Raw genomic sequence first — 26451 nt, forward strand, 5'->3', positions numbered from 1 at the left:
TTTCAAAAAAAATGGATGCGGTAATTTCCCCTAAAAAACATAAACGGATACGTTTCATTATATTTAAATAAATAAATAAACAATAATGCATAGAAGTAGGTACCAGTTTTCCCAAAAAAAGAGAGAAGTAGCTACCGAGTCTGCTAAAAGTGCACAATACGTGCATTTCCATAAAGAGTTGCCTCCGTTTCAATTTTTTTTTTGCCTCCACCTGATTTAGGCCTCCCTGAAATGGTGTCGATATCCTATGGTGGTGCAGCCCTGATCAATGTTTTTACGGCGTTAAGGCGAGTTTTGGCAAGTCACCACCGCCTAGCCGCCTAGGCGGACTAAGGCGACGCCTAAGCGAGCTAAAACGCCTAGGCGGGCCAAAATAGGGGAGCGCCTTGTCAGCTAGGCGACGCCATAAGAACATTGGCCCTAATGTCGGTAGACGATGAAGAAGCTACAGTAGTAGTCTAGCACGACTTGAATTTGATACCTTCTACACGCAGTAGGGAAAATCCAAGGGAGAAGAACGCAAGATCAGGAGGGGGAAAAGAGAAATCGAAGCAACACGCGTTTGATCGGAGGGTGAAGGAAGAAATCTAGCAACAAGAACCGAAGAACACTAGCCACTAGTTCAGAACAGAACGGGAAGAAAGTAATCGAGGAATAAGAGCACTAGATCCAGAATGGAAAGTCGAAGAAACTGACCGGAGTTTGCCGCTGGACGCCGGCGGCGAGCAAGTGCTGGAGGTTGTCACGGGCGGGCGGGCGGGCGGCGGTGTCGTGCGTCTCGTCGCTGGCTCGCTGCAGCGTGAGTCAACGCAGGTGTGATGGCTACCGTATCCAAAAAGAAAAGAAAGGAAAACGCACCTCAATACACTGAGAAAGATCTTGTTTGGATCCCAACTTACGACGGTCCCACTGTTTTTCATTAAGAGAAAATCTTACAGCAACCAGCCACGAAAAATCACTCAAACTTTGGCTTTTGCCAGCGAGGAGGATTTTATTATGCAGCACGCCTTGTTCGAGTCTGGGTGAGCAGCGTCCTCAACGGGAGCGCCTACCAACTGAGCTATCGCTCAGTCCGCGGATCCCACCTCATAAAGCCAACTTACTATAAACTTTAGTTACTAAACTTCTAAACAAATTGTGACACCCTAGGTAATTGAGTGCTAGACAAATATCATAAACCTAGTAACATGCATCAAAAACCAAAAAAAGTAAGATTAAATACATTATATTTATGTGTGCATGCATGTGTGTGTATGTGCATGTCTTTTAAGTACAATATATCTTTTATAAGTGGTAGTATATATTTGTTCGCACTTAGCAGGAGATGGCGGATAGAATGCATCAACACACATCACAAGTGATGTTTTATAAATTGCAAGAATAATTAAATTCAAATTGAGTGAAGTCACATGAAATGGTGAATAAATTCAAATTGTAGAAAATATACTTTGAAAATAACTTAAATCACTGCTCAAATAAACTTTTGCCTAAAACTAAAGTTGTAGAGTTTTAAATGTTAATTAACTTTCATATTCAAGGTTTTTTATAGTTGCTACACAAAAATTGAATTTTTAAGTCGAATAGGGTAATGTTTCAAATTTACAAGAGTTTAAAACTAACATTTAAACAAGCTTCAAATGGATTTGTGCCTAAAACAAAAGTTGTAGAGTATGAATGTTACTGCAACTTTCGTGTTCAAACTTTTTCACGTTTCAATTGAAAATCACGAGAAAACTCGAGTCAAGGTTGCTGACCTCTCTCTCTCTCTCTCCCCTCCATCCCCTGTTTCTGCCTGCGTGGTAGAGGAGTGTCGCCACATGGCAGGGAATCCCTGCCGGCATCGAGCCGCACCAAGGCGAGCCCCAATCGAGCTCCCCGACTGGCCGCCACACGCTTCGTCCCATCCCCTCGCTTGCACCACGCGGCTGCTGACTGTTGCGCTCGAACGCCATGGCGACGGCAACACCGAGCGCTCGCCTAGGCTCTACCCCTGCCTGCCTAGCCCCCTCCCCCTTTTCCTTCGTGGAGAAGCATCCCTCCTCCATCCTCCATGGCTCCCAAAGGGCCAAGAACCCCTTCCCCTGAGCCGGAAGCCTTCCGCTGCCACCATTGTTGCTGCCGAGCCAAGATCACTGCAGAACCCCCACCACTGGCCCTCCTCCACTCAAGCTCACCCCCTAGCTAGCTTCCCCACCGCACAGTGAAGCTCCCCGACCTGGTTGCGCCCCCAATCCCCCACCGAAGCGCCACTACCGCTATCGCTACTGCTGCCTCCACTGCGTTGCCGACGAGTTTGGCAATCCCTAAACCCCACCTAGACTCTCCACGAGGTAGCCATCGACTTCCTCTTGCCCTTCCCCCTCTTCTTCCTCGCCGCCGGCCACCGCCGACATCGGAATCCGGCTGGCCGTGCCATCCCCACCGCTAAACCCTGGTTCTTCCTTCAAGTTTCCAGGGATCTATTCGTGAACCCTAGTTCTTGTTTTTAATCCAAATCAGTGAGCTTGTAAATTCATTTAAAAATCATACAAAAATAAAAAAATCAAACCCAAATGTTTTGGGTTCTTAGAAACTAGATCTATCACTTTTGTTACGTGCACATATGTATTTTCTTAATAGTTTCTGCTCTACATTAAATGCAAATTTAATTAGCTTTTATTTGTATCTCAAGTTCTATGCATGTTCTAGTAGCCATTTTTTGTCAGTGGTTTATAAGCTAAAATGTAGATCTGTGTAAAAGTTTCATGGTCAGAGGACATCTCTATTTATAGGTTTATTTAGATCTTGTTTTATGCCCTGGTTAATTAGATTTAATTGTTCAGGTTGTTCTACTGTGATGCATGAGCTGAAATTTTTACAGTGTTTCTAAGTTGAGGATTGGATAGTATAGAAAAAGTTTGATACTTTTTGTTTAAATGGAACTGGTCCCCGCTGCCCTGCATCGACCGCCGCTCTGCTGGGGCCGGTGCACAACCGCACCATCGCCGCTGCCGAGCAGAGCCGCCGCAGCCACCCCCGCCGCCTCCGAGCCCTTCCTCTCCCACAGTCCCGCGCTACCGCAGCCGTCGAGCATACCACATTTTTATAAAAAAGAAATATATCTTTTCCAATGATATGCCTTGTGATATGTGCATTGGACCAAGTTAAGCAAAGAGAGGGAGTATATTTACCTCGAGTCTCTTAGCGGATCATGCCGACTAGGATTTATCTCTGCTTTAGTATAAAGGGAAATTTGTCTAGCATTTATTAGATAATCTTAACAAACTACTCCCTCCATCCTAAAAAGAATGCAACTCTCGCTTTTATAGGAGTCAAATAATTTCAAGTTTAACCACATTTATATAAAAATACAAACATTTGTTTCTCCAATTCGATTCAGTATGAAAATATATCACATAATTAATTTAATGATATTTTTTATAACATAAATGTTAACTTTATTTTATAAAAAATTAGTTAAATTTTAAATTATTCCACTTATCAAAAATTGAGAGTTTGTATTTTTTTAAACGGAGGGAGTAACAATGGTGGCCAGGGACCTGAGGCCCTTTTTTTTCTCTGAGGAACCTGAGGCCCCTTTTAGAGCCCTCCAAGTGCGCGGTTTTTTATTTTTGTTTTTTACAAAAATATATTTTTGTTTTCGAAATTTACAGGAATATACCCTGGCCGCCCCGCTGCCGGGCGACTGGGACCTGGTCGCCCCGCTGCGGGGCGGCAGGGGCTTTTGTGCAAAAACTTTTGCGAAAATATTTGCGCACAGGTCCCTAGGGGCCGGTCGTCCGGCAGCGGGGCGGCCGGCCCCCAGGCCGCCCGGCCCGGGCCGCCCGGCTGCAGGGCGACCGGCTCTCCCACCCTTATATAAGGGTTGGCTGGTCCCCCCACCCCTCATTTGCATCACTAAAATTCCAGAAACCAAGAAAAAAGAGGGAGGGAGGGAGGGAGAGAGGCGAAGTCCTGCCGGATTTTCGAGCCGGCGACTGCAGGTAACCAAAATTCTTCTACGCTTTACAAATAGATTATGTTGTAATTATTTTTGTTGAAACAGTAGATTAGCAATTAATTTAATATCATGATTGTGTGTCCAGATATGTCGAGCAAGCTTCGTTTTCAAGTTCATTATGGTGACTACTATATTTCTCATGATGCGTATGGAGTAGATCTATCAGCTTTTGAACGAAGAGAGTGCGGAATAGATAAACCCTTAGAGAGGAGTTTTGGTTCCATACGCAAATGGCTTCACGAGATATTCAATGTGAATCCAAAGACTCATTTCCTAACCATTCAGACTGTGACGAATTAGGGAACTGAAGGGGATTTCTGAGAGTTGATGCTTATAGCAAACACCGAAGAATGGCGGACTTACATGCAAGCAGCTCTTGACTACGGGTGGCCCCCCTTGCAATGCTAATTCAGATTCACCAGAAGGCAGCCCATTTCGGTGAAGGATCAACAAGTACATCATCTCATATGAACCAAGCAGTGGAACAAGAAAATGAAGATCGGAACATGCATGCCACAGAACCTGAGCCGCAAGGTATAGCTGATTAGGTAGGAGAAAAAAAAGATCAGAACGTGCATGTCATTCAACCTGAGCCGCAAGGTTTAGCTGATGAGAGGGAGCGGATACCTGAAATAGTGGAAGCTGTATAGAATGAAGACCGAGAAGCTCGAATGATGGAAGAATGTGGGGACTCATCAGACGATGAGGACTACCCGTTGCTAGGTGAATGGCGAGACAAGGGTTTTGAAAATCCAGTGATACATGATATTAGGAGTAATGAGTATGAATACAGAGAGAATGAGGTTGTGCAGGGGGCAAAATATCCTAGCATTGAAGCTGTGAAAGATGCTGTGAAGCTTTGGGCTATATCGTTGAGGAAGGAACTCAGAGTTGTGAAGTCTAGAAGTAAAGAATATGAGGTGAAGTGTGTCAATGGAGATTGTACATGGCGAGTACATGCCTACAAGGGTAAGTACAAGACACACTGGGAGTGTTTAATTGTTACACCACATACATATAGATTAACTGCTGTTGCGCAAACTCACCGTAACATCACATCCACTTTCGTGGCCAAGAAGATGTATGGGGTGATTCTGGACAAAATTGATTATGAGCCAAAATTGATAATTAGGGACATCGACGACCGTTTTCAATACAAAATCAGCTATGCAAAGGCTTGGCAGGCAAAACAAAAGGTTCATGCAAGGACAGGACAGGACAGGACAGGGTAGGGTGTCTGCAGACAAAGGGTCGTTCATGATTGCTTGATAACGCCGGAAGGTAAGATTTTTTGCAGATGCAAGAAGCCACAGCTTCTTCACTTACCATGCTCCCATGTCATTGCGGCATGTTCAGAATCTGGGTTGGATCCTGGGGTTTTTGTTTCATAATATTACAGAAAAGAAACCGCTGTGCACACTTGGAGCCATGAGATATATGGCATAGGCAGTCTGGGATCATTCACTACACCAAATATCTCTCCAATGTACATTCCCAATCCAGATGCTAGGAGAGGGGTAGGTCGACGGCAGACACTTCGTATCCGTAACGGAATGGATGAGTCTGAGGTAGGAAAGAAGAAAAAACGATGCAACCTGTGTTGAGCAGATGGTCACACTTACAAGAAGTGCCCTAAAATGCAAGAAGATAATGCTGATGCTGAGGTTGGACCTTCTGGAAATCCCACTGATGGATTGCCTCCGGATTTTGGAGCCCGTCGCGTCTATATTTCGTTATGTGTGCATATGTATTTGAACCAGATGTATGGATATGTATTCCGACCTGTATGTGATAATTACATTTCGTTATGTATGGATATGTATTTGCACCAGATTGTAGCATGTAATATTACGAAGGTATTTGTGTAGTAAAATTTCTTGGTTGCAGTTCTAAATGTGTAGGTTGGTTCAATTAGATTGCTCACTGAATGTAGTGTACTGAAAATAGAAGGGTAGTTGCGAATCATAAATTTTCAGTTTGCAATACAGTTTTATAAACAATGCTACGATTACAAAGCAGAGGCCTAAGGCGTTCGTACTACTAGGTACTTGAACAATGAAAAGCATGGCATGTGCAACACGATAACCTCGTGTTGTGAGTAAACCTAACATGCCTTAGGAAATGTAAAATGCCGGGATTATATGGTGGTGCTTTACTGAGTGCACCGGGGATATTTTCCCTTCCTAATAGCTTCAGACCCTGCTTCCTTAGCACGGCGGGCCATCTCTCGCTTCCTCTCCCTATCAGCTTCACGTTCCTCTGCCTTCTGACGTTCCACTTCTGCAATCCTCTTTTGAATCTCTTCCTGGTTTTTCTTGCGCTTCTCCTCCATCTATTCTTCATGCAGCATTCGTTGCCACCTTTGTGCAGCCCACCTTGCTTGACGCTCCACGTGGTCCTTATCCTGCTGAGATTGCTCGGTGTCTAATCACTGCACGAAATCACATAGAGGTGGTGGAGTCTTTCCTCAAATCATGTTAGAAGTCATTACTAGATCTGAAAGTGACAAACTCTGATAGTGTTTTGTAGTACCTTTGCTCGGTCCTTGCCGTAATGCTTGGGCGGGTCGTACTCGTAATTCTCGCACATGAAGAACCTCTTGCCAAAGTCATTCCCAAAACCCTTGATTTCATTAGTTTGCACAAGGATCCGCAAAAACACATAGGCACCTGTACTCCTTGGGGGACTGTTTCCGTCACCTTACTCCATGGAATGTAGGTGGATCCTGAGGATGCCATGGTGTTGAGCCCTGGCAATCACAAGTGAGCAATCAGATTGCTAATATACTATATCAACGCTAATCATTATCAGTAACTACACCTAAATGTACCACTAATCACTCCTAATAATAACTAAACTGATTGCTAAACTACTGTTTCAACAAAATACTTTCTACAATTTTCTAACATTTTCTAAAATTTTTTAATATTATATTCCAATTTTTAAGATTTTCTAATATTTCTCTAACAAATTTTTAGTACTTTCTAATACTTAATCTAACACTAGATGTACTGTATCAACGCTAATCATTACAAGTAACTGCACCTAAATGTACCACTAATCACTCCTAACAATAATTAAATTGATTGTTAATTTACTGTTTCAATAAAAATAATTACAACATAATCTATTTGTAAAGCGTAGAAGAATTTTGGTTACCTGCAGTCGCCGGCTCGAAAATCCAGCAGGACTTCGTCTCTCTCCCTCCCTCCCTCTTTTTTCTTGGTTTCTGAAATTTTAGTGATGCAAATGAGGGGTGGGGGGGACCCGCCAACCCTTATATAAGGGTGGGAGAGCTGGTCGCCCTGCAGCCGGGCGGCCTGGGGGGCCGGCCGCCCCGCTGCCGGGCGACCTGCACCCAGGGACCTGCGCGCAAATATTTTTGTAAAAGTTTTTACACAAAAACCTCTGCCGCCCCGCAGCGGGGCGACCAGGTCCCGGCCGCCCGGCAGCGGGGCGGCCGGGGTATATTCCTGTAAATTTCGAAAACGAAAATATTGTTTTATAAAAAATAAAAATATAAAATATAAAAATAAAAAAACCGCCTCCAAGTGCAGGACCGATGCCTGATGGCTATGGAGGCCCACAGCATGCACGTATGTTTCTTGCATTCTTCCTTCGTTTTTTTTTCCTTTTTCTTTTTTCTTTTTGAGTGGGCGGGTTGGTTTCCTGTACCCAGGGTTGACTCAGGTCAACTCACAACCCCGCATAGTGCTCGCCTATCATTTCGTCATTGATTGGTCAGCACAGCACGGTGGTTTATCCATTCTTTCCGGATCCAGCGCCTCTGCAAGCCTCAAGGTCTTCTCCAGGTTAGTCGAACTATCCTCCGCTATGGTTTCGGAGTGTCTTGAAAAAAAAACGATCTCGGAGTCTGTGCCCGCCCATGCTCTGAGTCTGTACTTTGTTCAGATCCAAAAAATAGTTGGCTCACATATAGTATATGACTGTTTCCCATCATTCTTTTGACATCAAAGCACTAAATTACTCGGTGGACACAAACTCATATTTCAGATTCGTGCCAAAATTCAGTGCAAACATCTTAGTAAGAGTAGCAGCAGCAGCAGCAGAGTACTGGTATTGCACCTCAAAATTTGCCCTTAGGGTAGTTCACTTAATTACCAGTTGATGCATTTATTCTTTCAGCGAGGAGTCAACTTGGAGTATACTGTACAACTGATGCTGGGCAGCTTCACGTTGGGGTACTTGTACATACAAAAAGATAGGTGGTGATTTAATGGAAGATATGCAATTCCTAGCCTCCATGGATAATCTTTGTGCAACTCTTTCTAGATAAAGAACTTTTATTAAAAAATAAAATCCCCCTCTGGAAGGGTGAATGAGCCAACAATTTGTCTTATGTGGTCAGTTCATGGACTTTGACACCATTTATTTCGTCTTCTTTTATACATGTTTCTTGCTTTGGTGACATCATTCATACAGAAGTTTCAGCAATACGTCTCACTTAAGCTACCCTGCACGCTGGGAAAGACAAGTAGATGTTTCCGATCATGTGATAGTGCTTCTGCAGTCAAAATTTTGTTTAAAAGAAAATGGACGATGAGTCTAGCAGATATGCTAAGCTGGAGAGCATGTTACAAGATGGAAGTTCACAACCACACAATCTACCACTAGAATATTTGAGAAACATCACAAATAACTTCTCTGATGAGCGGCTACTTGGTGAAGGTGGTTTTGGCACGGTATACAAGGTAAGATTAAATCACATATTTCGGTCCTGTCAAGCATATGTCACCAGACTATAGAGAAACTCATGCCGGTATTAATAAGACAATTTAAACAGGGAGTGCTATCAGATGGGAAAACGATTGCTGTGAAAAAACTCAACTCGTCATCTCCAGGAGTTAAGGATAGGCATTTTGAGAATGAAGCCTCTCATCTTATGAGGCTTAAACACCCAAATGTAGTGCTACTTGTAGGCTGGTGTTCTGAAACAGAGAATATATATGTACAGTACAGTGGGAAATACATCTGTGCTGAGAAGTCAGAAAGGTTGCTTTGCTTGGAGTACATGCCTAAAGGAAGCCTTCGTGGGTATCTTTCAGGTATAACACTTCAATATGTTCGTGTCTTGTTCTTTCCTTTTTATTTGGGACTGTAGGTTATGTGGTTAGAGAATGCCCAATTTTTATTTTGTAATATAATGCCTTCTTACAAATGCAGATGAAGCGTCCGGACTTGGTTGGGACACACGCTACAAAATAATCGAGGGCATTTGTTATGGTTTACATTATCTGCACGAGGAATGGCAACATAGTACCCCCATTATTCACATGGATCTAAAACCTGCAAACATATTGCTTGATGACAGTATGGTGCCTAAAATTGCGGACTTCGGCTTGTCAAGACTCTTCAGTGAGGAGAAAACTTGGACTTGCACGATAAATCGTGATGGAACATTGTAAGTCAAATGGCTCTTGATAGCCTATTCTTTCGGTAATCGCCAAAATGAATTTTCTTTGCAGTTGTGCAAGGCTTCAAAATTGACGCACTATTGTTGCCATGCAGAGGTTACATGGCGCCAGAATACATAAACAGAGGTCTAATCACAACAAAGTCAGACATATTCAGTTTGGGTGTTATAATCTTAGAGATAGTGACTGGACACAGGGACTATCCAGACGAGAATGGAGTATCTCCCCAGGAATTTATGGACCTTGTATGAAGATTAATTAATTTTAATTTTCAAGACGGCTTCATTTTCTTTAGAGCTTGTTTGGTCTGAAGGGGATTGGAAGAGATTAAATTCCCAACAATTCAAAATCTCTCTCAATCCTCTTCGAGAGCGGATTAATCAAACAAGCCCTTAAAGAAATGAAGTTATTCTTTTCCCTCTGTAGTAATTCTGACTTTTGTTATTTTGCAGGTACTAAAGAAATGGAGAAATAGGCTGCAAAAGACAGCTAGTTATAAAGAACTTTATTTTTACCAGCAAATAAGAAGATGCATTCAGATAGGTCTGGTCTGTGTGGACCTTGATCGATCCAAAAGACCAACAACAAGCCAAATTATCAAGATGCTTCACGTAGAAAGTGTAGATTTAAGCAGGAGAAAAAGGGTAAGGTCATTGACAAATAAAGCTTTAATTATTGTAGGGATTAACCATTGTGCATCAGAGTAATAATGAAAGAACAATTGAACAAATAGAGGTTTGTAGTATAAGGTTTCAAAAGCGTTAAATGCTAGTGGGTGGACGTGCTTCCTACTACTATGATGTATTTCTGTGGACAATTGAAGTAATATCATGTCAAATAAGAAATTTCAGCATATCAACAAAAATGACATTATCATGTATCCAAGAGTAATATGATCATCTTTCACCAATAATCATATCTAATTTGTCTCGCTTTCATACATACATCAAGCCTAAAAATATCTCCATGAAGAAAAATGACAAAACAAGTGGCGTAGCTCTCTGCCTAGCACCAGCTACAGGCTAGGGCCTTTCATAATCCTTCCTTTTATAACCTTTAATATTCCGTATTCTATCCATAAATATAAGCGCATTTGGTTTATTCTATGTTAAACTTTTTAACTTCGATCATCAATAGTAAAATATTATAAAGATTGATTATGTAAAAATAATTTTACTAATTCTTCATGAAACTAATATCATGATATATATCTCTTCTATTTTAAATGTTTTATTACTTTTGTTGATCAAAGTAGTATATTAAAGATGGCATTATTGATATAATTGCAAGTTTCAACTTTCTTAGGTATATCCTCAGCCACAATTTTCAACTTCAGAAGACGAAGAACCACAAAAGCACAGGTCACCGTTGCAGAAGGAATGCCAACCGAGAAAGATATCCTTAGAAATAGATCAGTCGGCCTCGCTCGCCGGGTCCGCGGTCAGCTCCCTCGACGCCGTCGACAGCCTCCGCATCGGCGGCAGCGGCGACTGGGGCGGGGAAGTCCGCCGCCTCTGCGAAAGGCTCGGTCTCTCCGGACCCGACGACTTCGCCATCTCGATTGCCGACTGGGAGGCGCACAAGGCCCTGCGCTTCTGCGCCTCTGCTAGCTCCCCGCTCCTTCACGAGGGTGCCGAGGAACACGATTGGCCTGAGGGCACCGTACCTGAGCTACTGGTGGCACGCGGCGGCCGAATTGAAGCTCCAGAGCGGCCGGCATGGCTGGATCCGCCGGAGCTCACCCGGCCAAATGTGAAGAGAGCAGCTGGGGACGGAGGAATCAAGGGCATGCGCCCGCAGCCGGTGCTCAAGCCGCCGCCCTCGAGGGCGCTGCCGGTTGTCTGCTGGGCGGGGTCCACGTGGGATCTCCTGCGGTCGTTCGCGCCGGATGAGGAACAACACGCCCCGGTGAGCAGATCTGGCCGTGGTTTGGGATACCAGTATGCGGTGGAAAAGGAAGAGGAGGACGATGCGAGCACGACCACCGAATCCAGGATCTTCATCTCACCGAACGGGAGGATTAGGAGGAAGATCCGGTCATGGAACCGAGGGGCGCTCCTGGGTAGTGGCTCGTTTGGGACGGTCTACGAGGGCATCAGCGAGTAAGTGCTCTAAAGCTAAAATGGATGTGCTCGTCCGTGCTGTTTAGTTGCTTGTAATGGTCAATTTAACATGCTACGCCTGCCCATAGGTTAGCGTATGGTGCAGCTAGAAGCCTCGATTAATATGTGTTTCAACTGATTCTGTAGCTGATTGGAACTTATTGGCTCCATCTCTAGATGTCTACAAGAAACAGGCACCAAGCACAGCCTAATAGTAAGTAATTGAATTAGTTACATGATATAGTCTTCGACAACTAAACCAACACGATCCTAAGTAGTAATTAAATTAGTTACACGGGAGCATGACATCTTTGTGTCCCAAAATGCTGCACTCTTGACTTCTAGGTCAACAGAATAATTTGATAACCACTCGATTTTTTCTGTTATTTCAGAACCTGGATTTATTTCAATTTAGAACTGAGGTTAAGCTTCTCTCCCCTTGTTTGTGTGCTCTTTGATCATAATAACTTGGATATTTAGCTTTGATATCAACATACAGAATTTGCTGTACTTTTTTTTCAATGCGGTCATAGCCCTGATTTCGTTACTTAAAAGCAACGAAATTCGCAGAGTTCTGGTAGGAACCGGTCTCCACACACCACGCCACCTATTGCGGGTAGCTAACCCCCACCTAGGCCTATAGTCCTTAGCGAAACGATATTTGTTTATTTTTCTAGAGTTAAATACACTGAGGCCAGTTAAACTTGTTCTTTTATACCACTTATGTCCACGAACTCTCAAATGCATATCTGCCCCTCTAATCCTGTTAAATGGTGCACCAAGGGTCCATACCCCTCCACATGGGCTCTTAGCACTGATGTGACATTGTAGGAAAGGTAGGATGCGTATAATGCGGTCGATGTATTGCAATGAGCCCCTTGGGCGGTATATATAAGAGTACAAGGCTTGGAGGGTAAGGCACCTCCCCTAGAGATAAGAAAGGCTATCACGAGATTACATCAATCCTAAACTACCATATCTGGAGTTGCCTAATATACTCTAACATCCCTCCGCAGTCGTAGCGGTAGCAACACGAACGGTCAGACTGGAGAACAATGGAGACGTATCCCCCTGCAGTCGGAACATCGGTGCGAAAGTTTTGACTGGAGACTCATGCAGATGATAGCCCTTTAGTGCCGTAGTAGCCGAGGTCGAGGTGGACGTGGTCGAAGCCGTGGAGGGGGCGCGGGTCGAAGCGTCGTCGAGGTGCTCGAGTACGCAAACTCAGCAGCTTCTTGCCGAAGACAGCAACAGGACGGTGCGGCGGATGACGATGGTAGACGGCGCGGTTTGCGACTTAGGTCACGCTCAGGACAGGAATGGCGATGACGCAGGTTGCAGCAAGTGTCGCGCTTAGATCAGGGGTGGAGACGACGTCTTGCTTCAGGAACATCAGCGGCGATGTCCGCGCGAGAACGGCTGAAGGCGCGGAGGCGGATCGAGCGCCTGCTTGACGAAGATCGACGGGGAGTGGCGCCACCGCCTGAAAAGGCGGCGACACTAGTAGGGTGGCTTGATCACGAACGTCGTCGCTGCAGCCTAGAGGGCGCAACAACAACCTCGTCCTTTGGGAGGGTCGACGATGGATTGAAGAGGAACGGCAGGGCGACGCAAACCGATCTTAGATCGGAAAAAGGGGAAATCAGCAGCAGCATCAAGACGAACCTGCTGGTACAATCTCGGGTGCATCAAGTAATGCCCCCCCAAACCTTATCCTCATCCGCCTGTTGGCCAGAGGACAAAGGAAGGAGCAAAAACAGAGGGGGCGAGACCCGAGCGGCCTCTGCTCCAGCTGCGGGGTGGACCGGCGGCCCCCGGGCCGCCCTCGCAGCCGCATCCTCGCGCACAAGGCGGCGGCGGAAGCGGCGCTGAGGACGAAGGGGACGCAGGCTTGACTGCGCGGAGGAGAGAGCCGGCAATGGAAGGCGGGAGGGGCGAAGCCCCTAGGCGCTGCGGCCCGGCGGCGACGTCGATCGGCGGTGCGGTGGCCCGCCGGCCCCGATGGCGCAGTGGCCTGGCATCCCCGCGGTGGTCCTCCGCAGCCACGCACTCGCGCTCATGGCAGCGGTGCGGCGGCGCTGGTAGGAGTCGGGGCGCCTGGCCTGATGCGCGGGAGGGGCGGGCGGATCCGGATGCGAAGCCGAGAGGGAGGATGACGTGGAGGCATGCAGGCCCAGTGGCGCCCCCATGGCGATGTGGTACCCGACGGGGATGTCGAGCGGCACCGCCATGGGGCGGCCAGAGAAGAGGTAGGTCCTTCTGCTGTGCTTGACGACGACGGCGGCGCGGATCAGAGGGATCCGCGGCGCATCCTAGGAGGGCGCTGCCCCCGGCGGAGATCAATCTTGATCTCCCCGGGGGCGCGCGGGTGCAGCGGAAGCGGTGGCGCGGCTAGTGTTAGGATCTCGTAACTTAGGCAACTCCAGATATGGTAGTTTAGGATTGATGTAATCCCGTGATAGTCTTCCTTATCTCTAGGGGAGGTGCCTTGCCCTCCAAGTCTTGTACTCTTATATATACCGCCCAAGGGGCTCATTGCAATACATCGACCGCATTATACATTTCCTAGAAAGGTAGGAAATGTATAATGCGGTCGATGTATTGCAATGAGCCCCTTGTGCGGTATATATAAGAGTACAAGGCTTGGAGGGCAAGGCACCTCCCCTAGAGATAAGGAAGACTATCACGGGATTACATCAATCCTAAACAATCATATCTGGAGTTGCCTAATATACTCTAATAGACATGCAAACTAGGTGGCTGTAGCAGTAGGTGATGCCTTTCTCCTTCCCAACATGCACAGAGCCGCCATCGCCGCAAATTCGAGGTACCATGCTGGCCGCTCCACTCCGTTTCACCTCTTCACTTCCATTGCTAGCTCCATTCATGCTCTCATCCCTGGCGGCGGCAGCATTCTCCCCCTCAGCACCCCTTTGATTGCTTTCTCCCTCCTGCCCACATCCAAAGTATGCGACCGTGCTCCAATCGCCGTCCATGCAATCCACGGTGCTGCCATGTGAGCCTGCGCCAGCAAGGCCGCACCTGTCCATGCAATCCACGGTGCTGCCATGTGAGCCTGTGCCAGCAAGGCCGCGGTGCGGAGGAGAATGCTGGTGAGCTGTGCCATCTCAGTGGGGTGGGTGAGGCTCTGCTAGGCCTCACACATCAGCAAGGTCATGGCAAGGTAGGGGTCTGCCGGTGAGCTGCAGTGGGTTTTTTTTGGGTATCAACATAGCAATCTCTTTATGGACGTGAACGTGCAATGGTAGAAAGAAAACATCAGATTTTGTACTCGTGAATTACTCAAGCTCCGACGGTTGTCTTTTCAACATCAGCTGCCTCTCTGGCTCTCCCCATGCCCATTGTGCCTCAGTGCTGCCGCCAAGGAATCCTTAATGGTGCGTGGATGGGGACAATGCCTTGGGAAGCTCTGGCTGCCCATCGCCCAAGGGCACCACCGTGGATCTGAGCACTATCCGCTCTGTTGGATGTGGCAGCACCACCCTTCATCGCTTGCTGGGGATATTGCCATGCGTGGAAAGGGGATATGGTCCGACCCCATCAGCGCAACTTGCCAAGCCGGGACGCCTCCGGTTCTGCGTGCGATAGTGCTGAGCTAGCTGGCAGTGTGGCCGCCATGGTACCTGCAACGAGCGGCATATTGACGTAGAGCAAGACCTTGGCCATGACCTGCTTGATGAAATGCGCTGACCGGTAGCTGTCTTGTGGAGTCTAGTTAGTATGCCACTTCTGCGCTAGATCCCATGTGGGGAGCAGGAGGCTATGGACCTGCGGTACACCACTTAACAAGATTAGGGCTCTAAAAATGCATTTTGAGAATTCGAACCAAAGTGGCACAGCAGAACAAGTTTAAGGTCCACCAGAGTATTTGCCTTGTTTTTATGCCAATGCACAATAGGGATGATTCCCTTATTTTAGCCTGCTCTAGTGTTTTCCTGTCACATGTCTGAACTCTGAAGTCTCTGGCTTGCTTTTCTGTTTTTGCATCATATTCTCAGTGAGGGTGCCTTCTTTGCCGTCAAAGAAGTAAACTTATTTGATCAAGGGAGCAACGCAAAGCAGTGTATCTTTCAGCTTGAGCAGGTTTGTTTCTCTATATATTTGTCTTGATAATATAATAGGTATCTGTTACTGGCAGTTACCTGTCACATTTTGAGTTGCAAGTCAACTGCATGTAGCTCAATTTGTGTAGTTGCATAGCACCCTGATATCTGGTCCATGATAAGTTGAAAGGTTATTTATGTGGGCTTCCACAATGATTTTCTGAGGTTTGATCCGTTGGCCTGTGCGCAAGCAAAATATGCCCGGATTCCTCAAAAGAACATACATGTTGCAAAATATGACCTCTCCTATCTTATTTTAATCTTTTCAGGAAATTGCACTTCTGAGCCAGTTTGAGCATGAGAATATAGTACAGTACTATGATACAGACAAAGTAAGTAAATTCCCTCTATCATTCTGTTGATATGATTTAGTATATTGTATGCACAGAAATTCATTGTTTTCCTTTTTATCCCCTCTATGCATGCTTTAGACTATTATGTTGATGACCATCCAATTGTGTGACTGTATTTCAGGAAGGTTCGAAACTTTACATCTTCCTTGAACTAGTGACACAAGGATCCCTTGCATCTCTGTATCAGAAGTATCGCCTTCTGGATACACATGCATCTGCATATACAAGACAGATCCTTAATGGGTTGACTTACCTCCATCAAAGGAAAATAGTTCATAGGTAATGAAATTAGTTTAAGATTTTATACCTTTGATGGTGTCATTCCGCAAATGAGCATTGTTCTTGAGCCGTTGCCTAGATGAGGCTCTCGCAAAGTCCTGGGTTTGTGCGCCGCCTTCGCAAAATCAGTGAGAAAAAGAGGGAAAAGAAGAACGGGAGACCAAGCAGCAACAGCAGCCTACCCATCCCTGGCAGCTCCGGCGCTGGTGGATGGCGCAAATCTCCCTCTGGTCAGTGGCAGCGGCGGCCGATCAGACAGGGAGCTGCTGTTGCGGCCTATCTGTAAAGGGAGTGGCAGCAGCAATCTGAGGGGCTGTGAAGGGACGGGGAGTGGCTGATGGCTGGCACAGAGAGAGAAGCGAACCGCGGTGCTGGTAAGGCAGAGGGGTCGATATTCGATAGCATCTGGCTACCTGGGGCCTTTGCCTAATGTGCTATGGGAAGAAAAAGGTGTGGGCTGGGCTAGTCCCCTGCCTTTTCTTTTCCCTTTTTCCCTTTTTTCCTTGCAAAGCAATGCCTATCAATATACTATACTGTTATATAGCTAAAAATCTGATCAGATTTTAGTTCAAAAGAAACCTTGCAAAAGAATGCCCGATAACTGTATTTTCCACATTGATTTGAAAGGTGTGCAGAATTATATCAATATACTGTACTGTTATATAGCTTAAAATCTGATCTTGCAGAGACATAAAATGCGCAAATATTCTGGTGCATGCTAATGGATCTGTGAAACTTGCAGATTTTGGACTCGCTAAGGAGGTCTGCTTTGCAATCTGCAAATTTGGACATTTTTTCTATTTATTTATCTGTTGCCACTCGTCTCTGATACAATATTGTTTTATCAATTTCCATTCAGATCACCAAATTCAGTGCGATTAAATCATGCAAAGGAACTGTTTATTGGATGGCACCTGAGGTAACCACCATAAACTCTGAACTGAGATTAGAACATGCTTGCATTTTACCTGTTCATCCCATGTTTTTTTACAATAATTTGTATAGAATAATCATCTTGAAGTAATAGACCTAAAGTTGCTGAAGTACAAGGGAGTAGCCCCGCTACGCCCCTACCTCAGTGGTACCATAATAGATCTATATCAAACATCCAGTTAAGTCTAATCAAGTTGGTTGTTAATAGAGTATAGTAGCTGATCTAATATAGTCATTGAATCATTGATTTAGACTTAGGCATTGTTTCATGCAAACTTAATGGGCTGACAACCATTGTTATTGAATCACAGCATATACGATTTGGGCCAACACTGTAAGATCGTCCTAGATGGAAGCACTAAAATCTAAATTTTCAGGTTGTCAATCCAAAAAAGTCATATGGACCTGCAGCTGACATATGGAGTCTTGGTTGTACCGTCCTAGAGATGTTGACACGCCAAATTCCCTATCCTGACATCGAATGGGTGAGTGAGCATTTTGTCCTAACTTCTGCAAATCTGATTTGCTGTTTTTAAGTTATGTATGGACGTGCATATGTATTTTTCTCTATTCTCGATGTATGATTACTGCTATTCTTCTTGCTATTTGGTATGCAGACACAAGCTCTATACAGGATTGGTAAGGGGGAAGCGCCAGCAATTCCATATAGTCTTTCAAAGGATGCTCATGATTTTATAAGCCAGTGTGTAAAACCCAATCCAGAAGACAGACCTTCAGCATCCGAACTGTTGGAGCATCCATTCATTAACTGTTCAACTAGCCAGCTAGCCCGTGCAAATAGCAAGGGTAACTAGCTTATTTTCGTACTAACTAGCTTTTTACTTAACAATAAATTTATTTGAGTGCTTTTGTTTCATTATCATTGTTTTATCCGAAGGCTCACGTCGCCTCTGTCCTGCATGCTTGCCCGGCTGCTGCTCGCGCGGCCACCAGCCCTGCGCAGCCTGCCACCGTCCTGCAAGCTTACGCCGCCGCTGCTCGCCCCACTGGGCCGCGCCTCCCTGTAGGCTACTAGCACCGCAAGCTCGCGCCATCGCCTGTGATGTGCCTCTGCTTGCGATGGCCCTGAGCTGGGAAGTTGGGAACCAGCAACATCAGGCCAAGAGGAACGCCCGGGGAAGAGGAAGGAGAGGATGTTGCGGGGAGCCTCGCCGGAGCCGTTCACCTGCGCCGCCACGGAGCCTCACCTCGCCGGATCCGCTCATCCGTGCCGCTGGCCGCTCTCGAGCTTCTCCTCTCACCTCTTGTTCGCAAGAACGGATCACGAAGCTTGCGTCGAGGCGAAGCAAAGTCGTGAAGTCGCCGGGTCCATCTGATGCTCCGAGAAAAAGTTGGACGAAAATGCCCCCGAATGTGTAATAGGCCTAGTTATTAATGTAGGGGTATTTTTTTGGAAACATTAATGTAGGGGTATTTTAGTCTTTAGTAGAGACTTGGAGAAAAAGAAGAGGGGAGGGGCGCTGGAAATAGGGACGGAGTCCCTTCCCCCTTCCTCCCGTGCTTCTGTTTTTCTTTCTTCCTGTTGTAACTTGATGTATGAATGTAAATGGAATACAGAGACACAAGATGTAGAGTGAATCGGCAGGCTTTTTCCATTGATCATAGGGTCTATTTATAGGTTACAAAGCAGAGTTTAGTTATTGCCTTGTGTGTGTATGAACGAACGGATGAGATCACATCCTTTTCATTCTTAACAATCCCCCTTGATCGAGTCCGAGCTTTGAGATCGATTAAATTATTAATTCCTCCAAAAAAATCCTGTGGGAAAAATATGAGGAAATATATATATATATGCCATCAAAACTTCTTCAAAGTCCAGTGGGAAAAATTAAGGAGAAAATGATATGGCATATATGGCCATTGCTCGATCACAAACCCATGAGATTTTAGAGAGCAAATATGTGTATCTTCCTTTAAAACCCATGTGGGGAAAAAATAAGAGATACGACATATATATTCTTGTATTGATATTGTCTCATTAAAAACTTTATATGAGAAACCCTGAGGGAAAAAACTCATAAAAAGAAAAGAGTGCAATATGGTACTTTGATAGGTTATAATAATCACGAGGAGACTCCCCCTGAATCATGCAAATTACAAAGTCATCATATACCAATTCGATGAACACTTTGCAAGTGTGAACTGTGGTAGACTTTGTGAAGTAATCACGTATTTAATTTGCAAGAGGTTTGTTCCTCGAATGTATCACAATACATGAGGGTAAACCATTTTGTGAGTAATAGTGTGATATTACTTTCACATAACCTGTTTGCATCCAAGCAATACAAGTGATCTTATCTTGATAGATAAGGTTAGTGATATGATGAAATCACAATTAACCATTCGATGAAATCTTACATGCACATGTTCGATTTCGGAATGGTACGTGGGAATATTCATTAGAGTCTATGACAACTCCTATGAGAATTCTACCACAAAAATATCAGTCTATGATATGCATTAATGGGGATTAGTTGAGCAGTATCTTCATATCCCTCTATGATCATGTTTAACTCATCCAATGACAAGTTAAAAGCCTTTAGTACCATATAGATATCCATTGATATCCCTGACTCCCGTCGATAAGACGTTACTGGAGTAGTGCTGTTTGGGCTTGCAAGTATCTGCAAATGCAATATCAGACTTGTTGCAACTTGCATAATACATGATCTCTTTATCGGTACTAGGGTTTAATCCAAGGGTCAGAATACCTGTTTTGGGAATAAACAATCATGAGAGTTGATGGATACGATCATCCAATATCATTAGATATTGGTGGTAGACTATATATTGTGCATGCTTAAGTTGTAGACTTAAGCGTGACTTGGTTTTGTCCAAATCTTCATCTCATAATCTGTCATAAATGATTGCCTGATTAATGATGTGATCGGAGATGATACAAACTCCATTTAGAATTTTCAATACGAACACACCTATGCAACCATCTTTGTTGGGAGTAAACTTTCTGAGGAAAGGACTCAACCAATCAGTGTACCACAAACACTAACTATATCAAGTCATGCATTGACTTGGCTTGTACACAATGTGTGTTGCGATTTTGATTCGTAACACAAAGCTATTTGAATTATGTATCTGAATCCTTCAAATTTCAAATATCTGCCGGTGATTGGTTGTAGGAACATAATTTTCACACATACTGAGAGTATGTTAGTTAGGCTTCTATGTGAAACCATATGCTACACACTCTTGCTATATCACCACCATGCTTCTATAAAGAAAGCATTATGAGAGTAAAACATTACTCAATCATTGTTTTAGCAAAAGTGATTCTCCTTAATTGCCACCTTTGATTTGACCCGAAGTGAGCATTGAAACGCTATTGCCTAGGACTTTTGGTCTGGATCCAGTAGGTGTAAGGCAATTTAAGTTGGAGAAATGTCGACTTTGTAGACTTTGTATGATTGGTTTGGTATAACCAATATTGCTTGTGAAAATACTAACCCTTGAACTCCATCTCACTTCCCATAATGATAGAGTTAGGGCGTTCCAATGACTCAGCGTCTGAAATATGTGTACACGGTGCTGGTCTTTTGGATGGTAAACATCCATAGGCTTTGGATAGTGAATATCCATAAGGTGCCAATCCTCTATCTTTCTTGTGACCATACTTCTCCCCCTCTGATTGGGAGCTGAGTGGTTTTGAAAATGGTACCTCCACTCTTTCTGGCACACAATAAGACTGAGAAATAGATAACACCGTTCGTAAATATATTTGGTAGATTATTTGCAAGAGATTGCAAATATAGTTCTGAACTAGTAGTCCAGATTTTTCTTGTACATGGAAATAATTGAGGAAGAATATCAAGATGTGACATTCACTCCTGATTCCTGGCATTCTTTGTGTGGTATAAGTCTCCCCTTAATGCTTGGAATATTCCTCCATAGAATCAGCATACGGGCTATAAAATCCACTTTGGATAATCTGAGGTATATAATGGATGACGAATCCTTATACCTCCAAGATTTCCTATGCCCATAAATGTATGCTGATGTAACATCTCGAAAAATTCATCCAAAGAAATCACTCGCTAAAAATAATTTTCAAAACTTTTTCGTCGTTGAGCTCAAATCTTTTCTAAATCTTTTACCGTCCGAGCTCCTAATCTCCCAAAACACTTCCCGATGTTTCGCCGTCTGACATCCAAAATTAATCGCCATCCTTTCTCCTTCTTTTCCTCGACCCGCGTGCCGTGCCGCCTGCTCGACCAACCCCGTGGTCGCCGCCGCGAATCCCGCCATCCCGACATCAGTACCAGTTAGCGTCCCGTCTCTCTGTTTCTTTTCTCTCGTTCCGCGTGCAGTCGCCGATCGGCCGAACGCCGCAGCACGCGCTGGCGACCGTCGCCGCGAATTCCGCCGACGCGTCCCCTCCTTTTCTTTTTCCCTCTCTCTTTTTGTCCCCTTTTTATTTTTTCCCTTTTTCCTTTTTCTCCTTTTCTCTTTTTCTTTTATTTTTCCTTCTCCTTCTCTCCTTTCCTCGCACGCGCAGCACGACGCCGAGCGCCCGGCCGCCACCCCCCCACTTGCGGCCTCCACTTGCGCTGCCCACCTCGGCCCCTCCTCTGTGCGCGCCGTGCCCCCTTGCCCGCCTCGGCGCTCGCGCCCGCCCCTGCGAGCCACGGCGGAGCAGAGCCGGCCGCCGCACAGCGCCTCGCCATTGGCCGCCCCCCTGCGCTGTACCTCCCCCAGGCCGCCCCTCCCCACTACGCACCACCGACCACTCTGCACGATGTCGCCTCAGCGCCACCGCCGCCCCCACTGCCATTACTGGCCGTCCTCGGAGCTCACCGGCCTCCACCACGCCCCCCTCCTTCCCGCCCTCGCCGGCCTATAAATAACCCCCCACGTCGCACACCACCACCACCACAACCTCCACCGCCGCCCGTAGCCCCCTCCCCGGCCCTGCATCGCCGCCGCCGCAAGCGCCTCCGCCCGCCGCCACTGGCCGCCGTGGCCAGGCTGCTTCGCGCCACCCCAGCTCATGGTGAGTGGGGGAATCGATTCTCCTTGCTCCCCTCTCCGTTTTGTCCCTACCCCCGGCCGCCGCCGTGTCCTGGAGGTAAGTCCTTTTCTCTCCCAGGAAATTTACAAAGAAGCCCCTCCCTGATTCCATTTCAAGAATTAGCCCGTCCACCATACAAAAATAATTTCAAATATACCCCTGACCCTTTTCAGAGTAACCTAGGTATTCCCAGAAATTCTAATCAAGCCCTCCCCTCCCAAAAGTATTTACAAATAGGCCCCTAGATCCTTAATTAGCCCCTAAACGTCCTGTTAACCTATCATTTCATGCGCCAAAAATCTTCCAATCACCCCGAAACTTTGCCATGCCGTTTCTAATATATTTTCGTCCATGCCAATAGAAAACCACCCAAAAATATTACTCCTATCTCCATATCTTAATTTCTTCCGATTCGAGCTCAACGATAAAACCTTTATTTCTTTTTCCTTTATTGTGTGTTTGTTTGTATGCGCCGTAGATCACGGAGTGACCGAGGTAGAACCCGTCGACGAGCAGTACCGCGAGCAGGTGTGCGAGGACCAGCACCGCGAGCCCGAACCCGAAGGGCAGTACTTCGATCAGGACTTCCCGGAAGGCTTTGTGAACGGCAAGTTCAATCTCATCCTTTGATTGCATATTTCGACCCAGTTTTATAAACACAACCTATTGGCCTGTTTTATAAAATTGCATATATTTTTACTGTTGAAACATGGTTGGATAGCCACCCCTTGATTTGTTATAACCATTCCTTGACCACCTAGATTAACATCTATATATGATTTATTCTTTATGGATGTTAATCACTGCTAAAGCGCCGCTTAGGACCCGGTACTCGTTTTATTACACTCAAAAATGATTACAACATGCTTTATAAAAGGGAAAATGCGTGAGTATTGAGAAAAGGGAAATTGATTTATAAAGAATAAAATGTTAAGATGGGATGGATGAATGGCATTCCCTGTGTGGATTGTCATATGTTGAAGGCTCGTACCGATGTGGTTGAGCAAGAAGGTTGGGGGATATCCATCTTGTCGCAATTAAGTACCAAGTTGATGTGTCATCTTGCCTAACTCAACTATCGTGCAAACCACTCGACCGTTGTGTGTGGCAACGGCTTAGCATAAACCCCACTAGTTAGTCTGATAGCCATTAGGAGAGCTGAGAGTAACAGGTGATCAAGGAGAAGGGATAAGGTCATAGTGACTTATGCCCCGGTTAAACCTCAGTGATAGGTCAATGCCCCCTTGGTGGAGTCCGTGTTGGCTAGTCAGGTCTAGCTAAGGTGGGTAATGGCTTTGTTGGGATCTGCACCGACACTAAGGTGATCGTGCTGTGGTACACCACTTGTGGGTAAAGTTGTACACCTCTGCAGAGTTAAAACCTATTTGAATAGTCGTGCCCACGGTACTGGGCGAGTTACGGTTTGGTCACATAACAAGCTTCTAGGATGGATGGTTCCATGGTGTGAGTTGTTTTTGGAAGGTGTCCGGCAGATGTGCCGTGAGCTAATGCGGATGTGGAGTCCGGTAGCATTTAAAATTTGGATCCTTTGTGTAGGATCAACCCCACTGATTACTCGGTTACTAAAGAATTGCTTTGGGAAAAACTCTTTTCAAAAATAAACCCTTGCATGTGTAAAATCTAGCTTTACTGCAAATAAACCTCAGCCTTATCCTTGGTTTATCCTGTGCATATCTGTGTTACCCCCTCCGTGGATGGGGTTGGACTTGTTGAGTACTTTTGTACTCACCCGATATATATTTGTGGTTTTCTTCAGAGGAAGATCCGGACTTCGTTGTTGAAGACGTCGAGTAGAGGTTGCGTCCGAACCCCAACTTTGCCTGTGGTGTTGGCCCTCTACAAGATGCTTCTGCTAGCGCGTTATTCTGAGCCCGGGCTGGATCTCATGTGGGTTGTGCTTTGGTGTATCACCGTAGCTGTTTTATTACTGATTATCGTTTGTATCGAGTGTCCGCCTCCTCGGAGGTTTGTACGGTGATATACCATCTGATGTAATAAATGTGTATCAGCCTCCTGGGACTGATATTTGTATCACATTTAAGTCACCTCTTATGAGGGAATGCTTCAGGTGGTATCAGAGCCGTAGTTGGCTGTAGGACGTGACGATTAGGATTGGAAAAGCCCTTTTGACCAAAATATAGAATTTACAAGCCTTCTTTCTGCCTCTGCCCTTTAAGCAAAAGCTGATTTGCCCCTGGTTCTTTCCAGATGGCCGAAGAAGGATGGATCAATAGCCACTGCCTAGAAGAGCCTGGTTTTCCAAGACTGTTGTTTGCTTGCATGAACCGTCTTGGCATTTATGAGTGTCCGGAGTACAACATCATGGAGTACGAGGATCGTGGAACCCCCCGGTGTGAGATAACCATCTGCATCGGGAGGAGCAGCTGTTACCCTAGCATTCAGCCATGGAGCATGACGACCGTTGGATTTCGTCACCAAGACACTTACCAAAAGGTAGCCCGAAAGGCTCTGCGCCACCTATGCCAAGTTTATGAGGAGCACATATAACGATGCCGTTGGGGAAGCAACGGGTTACCCGCACCCATGCCCACATATTATCCATCCCCAATTTACCCATCCCCAAATGAATGGGCAATTACCCAATGGGCATAGATAATCAATATCCAGAGCAGCATTCGCACGTATGGCTATCTAAATGCAGCTGATCATGCAACTAGCTTCTGCTTCCCCTAGCTCGCGTCGACTCGTTGCTGGAAGCGCAAAGGCTTGTGCAGTAGTGCGAGCAGCTGAGACTCGACTTCCGCGACAAGGTCGTTAGGGTGTCTGGCTCTAGACCCCGCGCAAAGGTCTTGAGTTCGTTGAGAACGAACCAGAGTGCTGAGCACAGAGACCTCCATTCCGCGAACTCTAGCGCCGCCGCGTCCACGAATGTCGGCGCCGCCGCCGTCCATGAACACCTGAGCTGAGCACGGGGACCTCCATTCGCGAACTCCTGTGCCACCATCCATGAACACTTGAGCGCTGAGCACTGGGACCTTCCAATCGTGAACTCCAGCGCCGCCATGTCCGCGAAGGCCGCCGCCACCGTTCATGAACTTCGATCGGCGGCGGCGCCGCGGTCACCAGACGAGGAAAGGTGCATGAAAACTGGTACTGTGATGGCAGATGCATGGCGTGCTCCACCTTCCGTCGGTCATATGACGATGGCAGCCGGCGGCGACATTAATGCCGCGGAGAACAGCACTCGCTGCGATGGCAGCTACGCTTACTGCGTATAAACTTACGGGCATGGATAAAATGGATAATATCCACATATACCTACCCATACCCAAGTTTAGATGGGTAAACCCATACTCTACCCAAATATAATGGGTATGGATTTGGGTATGGACACTGGATACCCAACGGCATCTAGAAGCACATAGGCCACACGCCAATGAGATTTTATCCACCTGCCAAGGAGGACCACCCGGTTTGGCTGGCCCGGGTAAGGAGTTTGAAAGAACGTGGCCAACATGAGGATAACCCCACTGTGCTCAACATAGCAGCCTATCTCTTCGCCTTGGATAAGTATTGTGACGAGCAGCATGCGAAGATGAAGCAGCAGGTCCGCAGAGCTGAGGAAGCAGAGATTATGGCGAGAAGGACAAGGAATTCTGAAGTACGACACTCCAAGGAAATAAAGGAAGCCCGCCTTGTTGGACTTACCCAAAGGAGGATGCGTGCCTCTGAGCATGAGGAGTTCCCGATCTTGGAGGGAATCCTTGTCGCCCGAGGATCTGGCATGAGGAAGAGTCCCCATGATAGAAGAGTAGCACATCTAGGCTAGAGTCTCTATCCTAATAATCGTGTATCCATGGAAAATGTACCCCACCCTATTATAATAATAAAGACCATCTACCCCCTTTGTACTCAAGTATTTATGCAAAGTTTGTTCACCCTACCTTTATTTTCAGATGGCTGAGGAAGGATGGACCCAGGGCATTTGCCAAGCTGCACCTGGCCTCCCCAGCCTTTTGATAATTACCCTGGAGAGCCTTGGTGTTTCAGAACGCCCAAGGTACTATAGCAGGGAGTACGAGCACCATGGTACCCTTCGCTGCAGGGTGATCCTGGTCATCGCCAAAAGTAACCGCTACCCCGACATCCTGCCATGGCGAGTGACCACCACCGGGTTTAGGTACCGAGACACCTATCCC

The 26451-nt window shown here is 46.0% G+C and overlaps 1 protein-coding gene across 6 annotated transcripts; it reads left to right on the forward strand.

The window, feature by feature from the left end:
- Positions 1-7687: 7687 nt before the first annotated feature.
- LOC120703706 (mitogen-activated protein kinase kinase kinase 1-like) lies at positions 7688-18849 on the forward strand. Of its 6 annotated transcripts, none has more exons than XM_039987859.1 (17): positions 7758-7812; positions 8015-8077; positions 8147-8364; positions 8444-8712; positions 8805-9066; positions 9185-9422; positions 9530-9680; positions 9888-10079; positions 10741-11537; positions 15557-15641; positions 15931-15993; positions 16136-16293; positions 16980-17055; positions 17153-17212; positions 17604-17711; positions 17844-18033; positions 18125-18849. In XM_039987859.1, the coding sequence occupies exons 4-17, from the start codon at positions 8554-8556 to the stop codon at positions 18604-18606; spliced, it is 3021 nt and encodes a 1006-aa protein (XP_039843793.1). In that variant the 5' UTR covers positions 7758-7812; positions 8015-8077; positions 8147-8364; positions 8444-8553; the 3' UTR covers positions 18607-18849. The 6 variants fall into 6 exon arrangements, with proteins under 6 accessions (XP_039843796.1, XP_039843795.1, XP_039843797.1 ...); XM_039987860.1 differs by having other exon boundaries at positions 8147-8226; XM_039987861.1 differs by lacking the exon at positions 8015-8077 and having other exon boundaries at positions 7748-7812; positions 8147-8226.
- The last annotated feature ends 7602 nt before the right edge of the window (positions 18850-26451 follow it).

Source organism: Panicum virgatum, chromosome 4K (genome assembly GCF_016808335.1).
Source record: "Panicum virgatum strain AP13 chromosome 4K, P.virgatum_v5, whole genome shotgun sequence".
NCBI lineage: Eukaryota > Viridiplantae > Streptophyta > Magnoliopsida > Poales > Poaceae > Panicum > Panicum virgatum.